The 13,413-nt window shown below is 51.5% G+C and overlaps 1 protein-coding gene across 1 annotated transcript in view; it reads left to right on the plus strand.

Moving 5' to 3' along the window:
* Positions 1–368: 368 nt before the first annotated feature.
* CARM1 (coactivator associated arginine methyltransferase 1) overlaps positions 369–13,413 on the plus strand; it is a 43,064-nt gene continuing 30,019 nt past the window's right edge. Inside the window, exon 1 of the mRNA XM_037505809.2 lies at positions 369–597. Within this exon, the coding sequence (XP_037361706.2) occupies positions 369–597 (229 nt within the window). The remainder of the gene's footprint in view (positions 598–13,413) is intronic.

The raw sequence follows: 13,413 nt of genomic DNA on the forward strand, positions 1-13,413 counted from the left end.
GGGGCGTGTCCTCATGGCCCAGCACCGCCCCGTGACGCACACTTCCGTCCCCGCCTTTCCTGGGGCGCGGAGCTACCTCACAAAGCGGCGACCATTCACGCGGGGAGGGGCGGGGCGGGACCGGTCCCGCCCCGCGGTGCCCTCCCGTCCCTCGCCCGGGGCCGCCGGCAGAGGGCGCTGCGCCACGGGCTGAGCCGCGGCGGCGGCAAGGCGGCGGCAAGGAGGCGCGTGGCCGGCAGGCGGCGCTGCCCGGCTCGGCCTCGGCCTCGGCCTGCGCGGCGGCGGCGGCGGCGGCGGCCTGGGCCCGGGCGCGGCGGGCGGCGGCGGCGGCGGCGGCGGCGGCGGCGGGGCCTGGAGCCGGATCTAAGATGGCAGCAGCGGCGGCGGCGGCGGCGGCGGCGGGGCCGGGAGTGGGCGGCGCGGGGGTGGCGGGCCAGGTCGGCGCGGGGCCCTGCGCGGCGGTGTCGGTGTTCCCCGGTGCCCGCCTCCTCACCATCGGCGACGCGAACGGCGAGATCCAGCGGCACGCGGAGCAGCAGGCGCTGCGCCTCGAGGTGCGCGCCGGCCCGGACGCGGCGGGCATCGCCCTCTACAGCCGTGAGTGCGGGGCTCGGGCCGCGCGGAGGGAGGCCGCGCGCGGGGCTGCGCACGAGGCCGGCGGACAGGGCTGGAGGACCCGGGACGGGGGGCCGGGGCCGCGGTGGGGGCCCCGCGGGCGGAGGGCGTGTGGATCCGAGTCGAGGGGAGCCGGGGGGCGGCGGCGCGAGGAGCGCGGAGGGACCGAGGCGAGGGCCGGAGAAAGGAGGCGTGCGCGGGGGCCAGAGGTGAGGAGCCCGGAGTGCGGAGGGAAGCGGGAAATAGGGGAGTGAGTGCCCTGAGATTGGGGGGATGGTGGGCAGGAAGTGGGGGGCCAGAAGTGGAAGGTGAATTCGGAGGAAGCCGGGGTTGTGGGACCTCGGGGGTGGGGTGGTGGGAGTCTGGGGGCGGGTGTGGCTACCCTAGCGGTGAGGGAGCGGCGTGGGCCGCTTCTGGCCACCTCAGGGGAGCCCCCTCTGGACTGCTGAGAGCAGTTGGGAAGCGGTCGTCCTTCTGAAGGACCTGGTTCCACCCATCTGGAGGGTTTGGTGTTCAGGACCCCCAGTGGTAAACTTCTAGATCTGCGGAGAGGGCCCTTGGAGGGTGGTGTGAGCCATTGTATGTGCTCCTAGTGGAAACTTGGATAGGGGGCCTCTTCCAGATGCCCAGCTCCCGAGTAAGAGGTAGCAGCCTCCTCCCCCACCACTGGCCTTTGATCTCCCCTTTTGGGGATGTAACCTGGGTTACATTTTCTGAAGCTAGTTTCAAAACTAAGGTTTCAGTGGAAAAAAATCAGAATGTTTTTGCCAAAGGCACCTCAGTCTTTGTAGTTGATCCATTTCCTTTCTCTTGTTACTCTTCTCTGGTCTCCTAATTCCTGATTCTTGTCCACATTTTGCTATTCTGTTTCATTCAGCTTTGTCTCTTCAGGTTTCTTGCAGGGAAGTTCTGTGGAGCCACTCAGGCGGCCTTTACTGGCATTGGCTTGTGTGAATTTCTTTTGCCATTTTGGGAACAAGGGTCCAAAGGGTGTGAAGCAGATGGTTCACACAGGATTCTCCCTGGACCTCTACTTGGAAAACCCAAACTAAAGAAGCTGTCTCTCTCCCAAGTGTCCAAACTTTTTGCTGGGGGCAAAGCTGGGGCCTTTTTGACCTGATGAGGAAAGGGGAGGAAGGGAGCTCAGGACAGACAATTAAGTTTCATCTTAAGCTTAGTAGGACTGCCTACCTCCACTCTGGATGGTAAGCATGGTCATTCATTCAGCAAGCTTTATCTCTTTTTTAAAAAGATTTATTTATTTGTGCATACAGGAGCTGGGGTACAAGCCAGAGATGTGGGGGGTGGGGAGAGGACTCACCAGAGACAGAATGGGGAACAGAACAGGCAGACTGACTGAAGTACACTGCTGAGGGGAGCAGTGGGCGAGACAGGAGAGGACTGCTTTGCCATGTGGGTTTCTCCCCGGCTTGCTGGGGATGGAATTCGTGCTGCAGAGGCTGCGAATAGCTTTGTAGTGTGGTGCTTAGCCCCTTGCATCACCAGGAAAGCTCTCATTCAGCAAGCTTTATTTTTTTTTTTTTTAAAGATTTATTTATTTATTTTATACAAGAACCTGGGTACAAGCCACATGCGTGGGAGGGTGAGAGGATTCACCAGAGACAGAGCAGGGAACAGAACAGGCAGACTGACGAAATACACTGCTGAAGGGAGCAGCGGGCGGGACAGGAGAGGTCTGCTGCGCCATGTGGGACCCGCAGGCCGGGATTGAACCAGCGCTGCAGAGGCTGTGGACAGCTTCACAGCGCAGCGCTCAACCGCCTGTGCCACCAGGGGAGGCCCTCAGCAATCTTTAATGGGAACAGAATAAAGTAAGGCAGCATTTCTCAAACTAAGGACTCTGGGCTTACTAGCAAAGGAGTTCCGGTAGAGTGGTTTTTTTTTTTTTGTATATGGACTTTTTAAAATTTTTGAACAGTTTCAGATTTATGGAATTATTGGGTAGATGGTGTGGTTATCATATACTCCACACACAGGGTCTCTCGTTCTTAACATCTTACTCCAGGATTTTGTCCAAATTATATTTTGTTGATAGTGTCGACACATTGTTATAAACTTATCTTCTGGAGGTGATTCCTAGCTGAAATATTCATGAAGAGGAGAGAGCCCACATTTCTCAAATAAATCCTCAGTCTCAGAAGGTCTTGTCCTGGGGCCATGAAAGAATTTTTTTTTTTTTGAGCTTTATTTATTTATGTATACAAGAACTGGGGTACAGGCCAGAAGTGCGAGGGTGAGAGGATTCAACAGATAGAGTGGGGAACAGACAGGAAGATTGACTGAAATACACTGCTGAGGGGAGCAGCGGGCAAGACAGGAGAGGTCTGCTGTGCCATGTGGATAGCTCCCTGGCTGGGGATCAAACTCGCATGCGCAGTGACTGCCTATAGCTTCATAGTGCTGAGACTTAACCTCTTGTGTCACCAGGGAGGCCCCTGTATTACTTTCCCAGTTTGATTTGACCAATTTGGTGACTTAAAAAGTCAGGAATGTGTTCTTTCATAGTTTGTGGCCAGAAGTGAGATCAAGCTGTCTTCAGGGCCTTCTTCCCTCCAGAGGCTCTAGAGGAGTGTCCTTCCCGGCCTCTTTTAGCTTCCAGTGGCTCCAGGTGGTGTTTGGTTTACAGAATTACAGCGGTGCCTATGTTTTCACATGGCCTCTCCCCATAACCCTGTCTTTTCCTGGAAGGACACATGTCATTGAATTTAGGGTCCGTTCTAAACACTGGCTTTTACTGATCTTACTCGCCTGCCGCTCCCTTCTTAATTACATCTGTAAAACCCATTTTTCACGGGCTCATGGGTGAGGATTTGGGTGTACATAGCTTTGTGAAATCTACTCTGGGCTGCACTCATACCTTGACACTTTTCTAATTGTGGGACTTTGTGCCTGAGTTTCCTCATTGTTAGAATGGGGGTGGCTTGGGGCAGGCCCTGCTACCTTAATGGGCTGGCAGTAGCCTCCAGGTGGGTTGGGTTACAGTTCAGGGTGAGGCCACACTGCCTGAGCAGGCCTGGGGAGAGGGGTGCCCAGAGAGGCATGGCTTCGAAAGTGGTCTGTGAGTGCAAAGTTTCAAGGCACAGATCTGAAAGCAGGCCCAGCCTTTGGGTGTGAAGCAGGAAAGGCCAAAGATGGGCAAACCTTTGAGGGGCACAAGGGCGACGTGCAGCTGGGCATGCCAAGGGGGTCATCCAGACTGCTGGATGACCAGGCTTTCTCTTGGGGTGAATATCCTTTCCCTGCTTGAACTTTTTACAATGCAGGGACCTGAATGCTTTGACCAGGTGAGAAGGTGATGTGTTACAGGAGCTCTATTCCACATCTTGGGCTTCCAGACCCCAGATTGGAGTCTGTTTGGGGGAGGACAGGGGATAATCCAGGATATTTCCCAGGCTTCACATGTGGGAGATAGAGGAGAGATAGCATTGGGTGCTGGCAAGGGTCCTGGAGAGGGAGCGTCTGACAGGTGGGGTCACTGACAATGTGGTCTATTTTCTTTCTTTTATTTTTTTCACATTTTAAAAGGACAGGACAGGTTTACTAGGAAAAGGAGAAAGTGGGAGTCACTTTCATAGTCACAGGGGGACAGGAAAGCTGCCGCTGCTGCTTTGCAAAGAGAAAAGGCTTGCGAAAAGAGATACCTGCACAGGCGGACTGGAGAGCTGGCTGTGTGATCTTGAACTAGTCATTTCACCCCTCCCTCCCCCCACCTCTTTCCTTTCCTATAGCAACACTTACCTGCTCACAGCCTCAGTTTCCTTACGGAAAGTGGAAATAATGCCCCCGGGACCCAGTAAAGTGGGTGAGGTGGACTCTGGGGTGTGGAGCAGGGTGTCTGGTGGTAGACGGTACATAGTTTTAGGTATCTTCTGAATGATGTCATCGATGTGGAGTGGTAAAGAGATGGTTTTTCTAGGTGGGATCCCCTTATGCTTCAGGACTGCCCAACTGCCCTGCATCCTCAGCAGATGGGAGAGTGTCCCCTGGGCTGCAACCTCTGCCTTAGGTGTTGCACTGGTTGGGAGATGGGTATGGGTAGCAGGATTTACATCCCTGTCCCTTGATGTCTTCATCCTCCATGTGGGAAAGGTGACAGATGTATGGAAACCCACTCACCCTGTAGCCAGTGGGGACCCTCCACACCTTCTTGCTACTTGAAGCCACCCTGGCCTGTGTCCATGGCATTGGGTAAACCAGGCCATTTTCCCTGAGCTGAGGTGGAGGCTGCTGGGCCTCGAGGAAGGTTTGGCACGATCTTTTGAGTTTTTTTTTTTTTTTATCATGCAGAAAGGATGTATTTTTTTTTTTTCATTCTTTAAAAATTTTATATATTTTTGGGCCTCCCCGGTGGCGCAGCGGTTGAGCGCTGGGTTGCGAAGCTGCCCGCGGCCTCTGCGGCGCCAGTTCGATCCCCAGCTGCTCCCCGGCCACCGGAGGAGGGTCCCACATGGCGCACAGACCTCTCCTGCCGCCCGCTGCTCCCCTCAGCAGTGTACTTCGGTCCTTCTGCCTGCTCTGCTCCCCGCTCTGGCTCTGGTGAATTCTCTCACCCTCCCGCGCTTCTGACTGTACCCAGTGCATGTATAAACAAATCAGACAAACAAATAAAGAAATTAATAAATAAAAAACATGCCTCTATGAAAAAAAAATTTATATATTTTTTATATCACTTTTCATTTCTGCACAATATTCATTTTTCTTGGTTATAGTCCCCATACAATTCCCACCCCCCCTTGTTTTTATCCTACTCCCTCCTCCCCGTCTCATTCAAGTTCTTGGATGTAGATACCTACCCTCAAAAGGAGGCAACTTCCCAGGGAAGCTCCTTGTGGGGCAGAGAGTAGAATTGATTCTCAGTTCCTCAACCTGGTGGCATCCTTTCTGGAGATGACTGTCACTTTTCTTTCTTGGTCAGCATTATGCAGTTTGGTTGATTCTCTAGACTCTCCCTGCCCCCCTGGCAAAGAGATGTGTAACCAGACTAGATCTGACAGGGGTTAAGTTTCAGTTTGTGGGGGGCATGCCAGGTGTGGAAACCCCAGAGAAAAAACCCTTTGTAAAAACCTGGTGACTTCCTTCAGTCACACTCCTGGTACTGTTACCCCCACCCCCATCCCTTACCCCTGACAGCTGGGGATGGGGAGAGGGTACAGAAGAGGCCCTTGTGTCCCCCCTTTAGTACATTGTCAAGGTGGGTGACAATGGAGAAGGTAGTGCTGGGAGGGCATCCAGGCTGCTGCTGGCTGCCATTATTCAGTGAGCATTTACTGTACCCTGGGCTCTGTGGGAACCTGCATTGACAGACTCAAATGCCTGACCTTGGGGCCAACTGGGAAAAGAATAATAGTATCAGTCAGGGCCTGTGGTGAATTGGGCTGTAACTTGTTTTTATATAGCAGAGCTATGGGACGTTTTTACATTTTTGAAAGATTGATTAATAAAACCCTCAACACCCAAAGAAAGATATTCAGCCGAGACCACAGTTGTCCTGCAAAACCTAAAATATTTACTTGTTGACCCTTGACAGAAAAAGCTTGTGGACCCCTGGTCTGAAAGGAGCGGGCAGGGGGAGGAGGGAGCTATGGGAACCCAGCCTCTGCCAGGGTTATCAGATCTGCCACAGCATTAAGAGAACTGGAAAGCCTTTATTTGTGTATATGTTTTGATTGTGAAATGTAGTGATTGCTCGGGCCAAGCAGAATACACCTTTGCAACTGTATTGTCCACTTGTGACCCTGGCTGTTATTCCTTAGAACAGTCCATAAAATGCGACACCAATCCCATTTTATTGGAAAAATAGGTGAAAGGGCTTGACTTTCAAGCCCTAGGTGAGTGACATGACAGGAAGGTTGAAGCGCTCCCTGGCTTTGGAGGTCAGGGCGGTGGGACCCACTGTTTTGTTATAGAGGGTTTCAGTAAACAGAGGTGGTCAGAATTTATCCCTGCATAACTCAGACCCCAAAGTAGCGGTGGCTTTAAACAAGATGGCATTTTATTTCTTGTGTTCTCACAATAAAGTCCCGAGACCCACGTGCCTGAAGGTAGCCTGGTTCTACCATTCTTGGGTGAGGTCTTGTTATCTGAGAATGGTAGCGGCTGGAGTTGGCCATTACCTCCTGGTTTCTAGGGATAGGATGAATGAAGAGACAGAGTTTTGTCAAGGGCATGAGCCAGTCAAGGAAAGCTCTCAGAAGCTAGCTCAGGGTGCTTCTGCTTTCAACCCATTAGTTAGAATGCAGTCACATGGTTACTGCAAGGGAGGCTGGGAAATGTGGTTTGAGCAGCTATGTGCTTCTATTTCTTTTTCCTTCCTTTTTTTTTTAACTATTTATTTATTTTTATACAAGAACCGGGGTACAGGCCAGATGTGCGGGAAGGTGAGAGGATTCACCAGAGACAGAGTGGGGAACAGAACAGGCAGACTGACCAAATACACTGCTGAGGGGAGCAGCGGGCGAGACAGGAGAGGTTTGCTTCACCATATGGGATTTCTTGCCGGCCAGCTGGTATCAAACCCACACTGCAGAGGCTGCGGACAGCTTCACAGTGCGGTGCTCAACTGCCAGCGCCACCAGGGAGGCCCTTTCCTTTTTCTTTTTTTAAGATTTATTTATTCATGCATACAAGAACTAGGGTACAGGCCAGAGGTGTGGAGTGTGAGGGGATTCACCAGAGACAGAATGGGGAGCAGAACAGGCAGATTGACTGAAGTACACTGCTGAGGGGAGCAGCAGGTGAATCAGGAGAGGTCTGCTGTGCCATGTGGGTAGCTTCCTGGCCAGGAATTGAACTCGTGCTGCATTGGCTGCGGAGAGCTTCATAAGTTGCGTCTTAACCCCTTGTGCCACCAGGGAGGCCCCGCATGTGCTTCTATTTCTGTGGGAGAAAGGGAGAAATGTTGAGAGATAGTCACATTGGCCACAGTGGGTAGGATGTGGACATAGAGGTGGACATAGAGCATTGGGAAGGACATTCTTTTTTTTTTAAATTTTTTTAAAATTAATTTATTTATACAAGCACTGGGTACAGTCAGAAGCGTGGGAGGGTGAGAGAATTCACCAGAGCCAGAGCCGGGAGCAGAACAGACTAACTGACGGAAGTACACTGCTGAGGGGAGCAGCGGGCGCTGCAGGAGAGGTCTGCATGCCATGTGGGACCCTCACCCGGTGGCTGGGGATCGAACTGGTGCTGCAGAGGCTGTGGGTAGCTTCGCAGCCCAGCACTCTACCACTGTGCCACCGGGGAGGCCCAGGACATTCTTATTTTATGAAGAGGTGCTCCATGTGGTGGAGGTGGTAGGAGGGAGATAGCAGCTTGGTGGGGAGAGAGATAGCAGCTTGGCCTGGAGCAAAGGGGAATGAGGAATGGAACTTGGGGGAGGGGAGCAAGTTTGGGTCCCAGTCCAGTTTCACAAGTGATGGGACCTTTTCCCTGTATATAGTCAAGGAATTGTGCACGTTTTTCTGGAAGGCCAAATATGATAAAATTGATATTTTCTGAAGATTACTCTGGCAGTAGGTTACTTACAGTGTTGATGGGAGGAGGGACAGAGGACCAGAGAAGGCAGTAATATAACCAAATAGCTTCACCTTACCCTGCCCCAACAGTTATATGAGAGGCCTAGAGTGTGTTATGGAACAAATGGTGAATTCTGCCCAGGGCATCTGGGCCAAGATAGCAAAGGCTATGACCCATGGCCAGGAATTGTGAGTGACCTGCCCACAAGGTTTGCTTCACTGTAAGGTTAAAATAAAAATAGGCTCCCCCCTTTTATTTATTTATTTTCCAAAAACATTTATTTATTTATTTATGCATTCAAGAGCTGGGGTACAGGCCAGAGATGCGGGGAGTGAGAGGATTCACCAGAGACAGAGTGGGGAACAGAACAGGCAGACTGAGTGAATTACACTGCTGAGGGGAGCAGTGGGCGAGACAGGAGAGGTCTGCTGTGCCATGTGGGTTGCTCCCTGGCTGGCCGGGGATTGAACTCGTGCTACAGAGGCTTTGGATGCTTCATAGTACGGTGCTTAACCCCTTGTGCCACCAGGGAGGCCCCTCCCCCCTTTTTAAAAAATCAAGTGATTTCACATCAAAATATAACTTTGGGGCCTCCCTGGTTGAGCGCAGCAGGCGGTTGAACACAGCGCTGTGAAGCTGTCCACAGTCTCTGCAGTGCCGGTTTGATCCCTGCCAGCTGTGGAGATACCCACATGGCGGGGCAGACCTCTCCTGTCGCACCCATTCCCCCCTCAGCAGTGTATTTCGGTTGGTCTGCCTGTTCTGTTCCCACTCTGTCTTGGGTGAATCCTCTCACCCTCCCGCACATCTGGCCTGTACTCCAGTTTTTGTATAAAAATAAAAAAAATAAATCTTTTTTAAAAAAGATATGACTTTGTACTTTTGAAAACTTAGAAAGACTAACAACCCCAGGCCTTCATGCCCTGAAACTACACTGGTAGTGATGCCACCTCCAGAAAGGGCATGCCACCCAATAGCCCGGAGTTCCCTCCCTGCTTACAGCTACCAGAACACAGGCCTCATGCCAGTAGCCATTTGTTCCCTAACTTGCAATAGTTGTCTCCTAAAATAAAGAACCAGGTTTGTCTGAATTAAGGTTTCCACTAGGTGTGGGGAAATAGGTCTTACTCTTGGCCTGGTGGGAGCTGTTAAACCCAATTCCATGCAGGCCTGGCTTCCAGTCCCTGGCCACTACCCACCCCAAACCCTCCTCTTCCTCACTTCCACCTGAAAGCCTAACTTGCTACTTATTTGACAGCAAAATCTAACCTGACTGCAAAATCCAACTTAAGCTGCCACATGGGGCTCTCCATATCCAATTTGGTAAGACTTATCGCACGTTTCACTGCAGAAACTTGCTGGTTACAGGTGTTGCCTGCACTTTGCTAGAAATAGTTTGTGTCATCTGTGCCTTGTTACCTTTATAAAATCCAAAAATTTGTAATCTGAGACACACTGGGTCTTACGTCTTTCAGCTAAATGACTGAGATCATTTGGGACCTACCTGTGAGATCATAAGTGGAAAGTGGCTGGCACCTTAAACAGCACCTCATTAGCAGGTGTGGGCATTACAGGTGTACAGGGCCTTTCACGGGTAGGAGGAGTATGGTATGAACTCATGGATTTTTCTGAGATGCTAGGTCTTGTACTACATCAGATTTAGCGGAACAGGGAGGCTCAGGAATCCTCTATGGCAGGTGTGGCTCCTATCCCAGGAGGCCCACTCTGTGTCAGGATCTGCTTAAGAGGGGAGATGATGAGATTGCAAGACATCAGGGAGGAAATAGCAGTCCCAGAGAGGGTAGAATGCAGGGATGGACTTGACTGTTCTCAGTGGCAGGGATGACTCAGGCAGCTCAGAACTAGGACTCCTAACCTGAAGTGTTGGGTAACCCTGGGGGTGGCGTGGTGTGTCCCATGATCCCTTTGAAATGGTACCCAGTTTTGCATTAGGGATAGAGGGAAAAGAGTCAATGGTTGTAACCTTGCATGGAACCTCCTTGATTGTAGAAAAGGGGTGACATGGTACTTCCATGGAGGGAATACATGTAAAGTGCTTTGCAGCGGTTGCCTGATTCCAAGTAAGGACTTGGAAAGCCATAGCCATGGCAGTAGCTTTGCTTTTGGTTCTCTGTTCATTTTTCTGGGGAGAGTCTCCCTCACTTTGATGGGATTCTCAGAGAGACCTGAGAAAGGTTGATAGTCACTGGACGACAGCCCCAGATTGGGGAGTGAAGTGCGTGCCTCTTGCATGTAAGGGGTGGGGATAGTCCATGGGAGAGCTGGGGGCCTTATGTTCCTCTGGGACTGGGAGGGACTTTGAAAGGGCAGAGATGAGAGGTCAGACCAGTGAGAGCTAAGGGCAGGTCACTGAATTTCTAATCAGGAATACTGGGCTGAGGGAGGGGGACCCACCAACATGGTAGATGGTGGGGAACTGATCTCATCCAGGACACGGGATCCTCAACAGGCCCTAACTTGAAGTTAGCAAAATCTTGCTGCGCATCTGATGTGTGCCAGTTACTGTCTTAATACCTGGTGGATACTGTGACACTCGGGATATAAGCACAGTGCCCTGCATTTGTGGATTCTGGGTGATGTGTGTGTGTGAAGGGAGAATGCTGGGGGAGGGGTTGATCAGGTTCCGTCCCCTGTGCTGGAGATTTCTACAGTATCCACCCTAGAAAGTTGTTGTAAAGTGCTTAAAATAGTGTCTGGTGTGGGTGGGGGTGGGGGGAGTAGGAGGGGGATGGATGTCAGAATGAGTCCTGGGGCCTACATGGCCCAGGGCAGCCAGTGTGGTTCGAGCACTGCTGTGGGGTGAGGTAGGCCCCAATCAGGGCCTTGACATTGGTTTATTCTCTGAGTGCTTGGCAGTGACATTACACCTTGGGGTTGTGTCTGGGCTCAAGCCCAGTTCTACCTCTTCCTTTCCTTGGTGACTAAGCCAATATCCCCAGATCTCAGCTTTCTAGTCGGTGGTGAGGATTCACTAGAGGGACTTAGCTGATGGCAGGGTGGATGTCTGTGCCTTTAGGCAGGGTTCCTCTCAAATCCCGTGATCCCCACCCCCTATGTGTGCCCAGTCTGATGAAGCAGAGAGAAGGTGGATGAATAACCTCATTCTACCCCTGTGGGGAAAGTGACCCCAGAGCCAGCCTGTAGAGAATGGCTGCTGAGGAGCTAAGTGTGGGGGTGTGAGACCAGAGAGAGTTGAAGTGGGAAGGAGGGAACTCATGGGAACAAGGTGGGGGCCAGTGGCTCAGACTGGGAAAGTATCTCTGAGTCAGTGCACTGCTCTCCTGGGTCCCTGTCAGTTTCTGGCAGGTCTCGCAGCAGCCCTGCTTTGCATTTCCAGGCTAGAATGCTCTGCCTTCCTACTGCTTGGACTGTACCACTCTCTCTTGGTTTGAAGCTGTTGGAGGCCCTGATTAGCATAGGCGCTGGAGCCTTACATTTATGTGACTCTGTGACCTTCACCAGGTGACTTTAGTTTTACATTCTGGTTTCCTCCTCCAAAGTGGAGGGCAGTTTTGAGGACCCATGTTAGCTTACTACATCCAGAAGGTGAGTAACCCATGGTGTATATCATTGGTCTAACTCTATTTTGTGGTCTAGAAGAGATGTGTCTAAGGTGTAGCAACCAGGTGTGGGATGGATCATAACATCCCAGATAGGTAGAGCTGGCAGTAGGATCTCCTACTGGCCTTGGAGATCCTGCCAGAGCCCTTCTAGTCCTGAATAACTTGGGAGGGAGCATTCACCTTCCTGTCATCTCACTTTGGGGACTCACTTGTGGAATCAGGTTCCTCATATCCGCTCAAAACTGTGATATCTGCCCTGAAGCTTGTTATGTTCATAACTCATATCTCTGAATCCAGAGTCCCTGATTTCTCTCATCTCATCCACTTTGTTCTCCAAAATCCAGTTATGTGAAGGAAATTGAGACCAGGTTTCACCCAGGCTTACAAGAGCTGGATATGGGGACTCTGTGGCCCTGATTTGTTTCCTCTGGTGGATTCTGTTAATTCTTATTTGTTAACTAATCGATGTGCTCAGGCCTTTGATATTTTGTTTGAGGCTCGTGACAATTAGTGTACATCCCTGTAACCACAACCTGTTAGAGGAGGCTGGAACCCCTCTAACCTCCACATAGCTTTGTTCAGTCAAATAGGTCTGCTAGGGGCCTCCCTGGTGGCACAGGGGCTTAAGTCTCAGCACTATGAAGCTGTTGACAGCCACTGCAGCACAAGTTCGATCCCTGGCCAGGGAGCTACCCACATGGCACAGCAGACCTCTCCTGTCTCGCCCACTGCTCCCCTCAGCAATGTATTTCAGTGGATCCGCCTGTTCTGCTCCCCACTCTGTCTCTGGTGAATCCTCTCACCCTCCACACCTTTGGCATAGACCCCAGCTCTTGTATGCATAAATAAATAAATCTTTGGGGAAAAAAATAAATAGGTCTGCTACCAGGTGGGTTATCCCTGAAAACAGATCTAGAACAGTTTTGGGGAGATGGGTGGGTGTGTGGCTCTGTCTCCCACCCAGCCCCATATCCTTGGAGAGAAAGGGGAGAATCCCAGTTTTATTTCATCTTTTTGTCTCTTTCAAGCGATTCATTGATCATGGCTTTGGCAAGAGTGGGTCTGGGCTGTTTTTCTTTTTCTTTTTTTTAAAGATTTATTTATTTATTTATCCAAGCACTGGGTACAGTTAGAAGCGCGGGAGCGTGAGAGGATTCATCAGAGCCAGAGCGGGGAAGAGAACAGGCAGACTGACGAAATACACTGCTAAGGGGAGCAGCAGGCAGCAGGAGAGGTCTGTCGCGCCATGTGGGACCCTTGCCAGTGGCTAGGGATCGAACCGGCGCTGCAGAGGCTGTGGGCAGCTTCGCAGCACAGTGCTCAACCGCTGCGCCACCAGGGGAGGCCCTGGGCTCTTTTTCTTTAAGATTGGTGGTAGATTTGCTCCCCCGCTAATTGTATTCCTGCGGCTGGATTGTTTTTTCACTGGATGCGTTACACATGTCGGGGTGGAATGGTTTTATGTCTAAAAACCTGCTGACAACACACACTAAATGCAATTCTGGCAAGGTCCCTTGAAAGGACCCTGGCAGATCTGTGTACTAATGAAATAGGGATGCTCTTGTGATCTCTTCCCGGGGACATGTGAGTAAATAATCAAAGACAGATTGGGGGGCCTCTTGCAAACCCAAGAGGAACATTCCAGTGAATTTGCCACATTCTTCCTTTAGCTGAA

The sequence above is a fragment of the Talpa occidentalis genome, unplaced genomic scaffold (genome assembly GCF_014898055.3).
Source record: "Talpa occidentalis isolate TD23 unplaced genomic scaffold, MPIMG_talOcc4v2.1 talOcc4.12, whole genome shotgun sequence".
Lineage (NCBI taxonomy): Eukaryota > Metazoa > Chordata > Mammalia > Eulipotyphla > Talpidae > Talpa > Talpa occidentalis.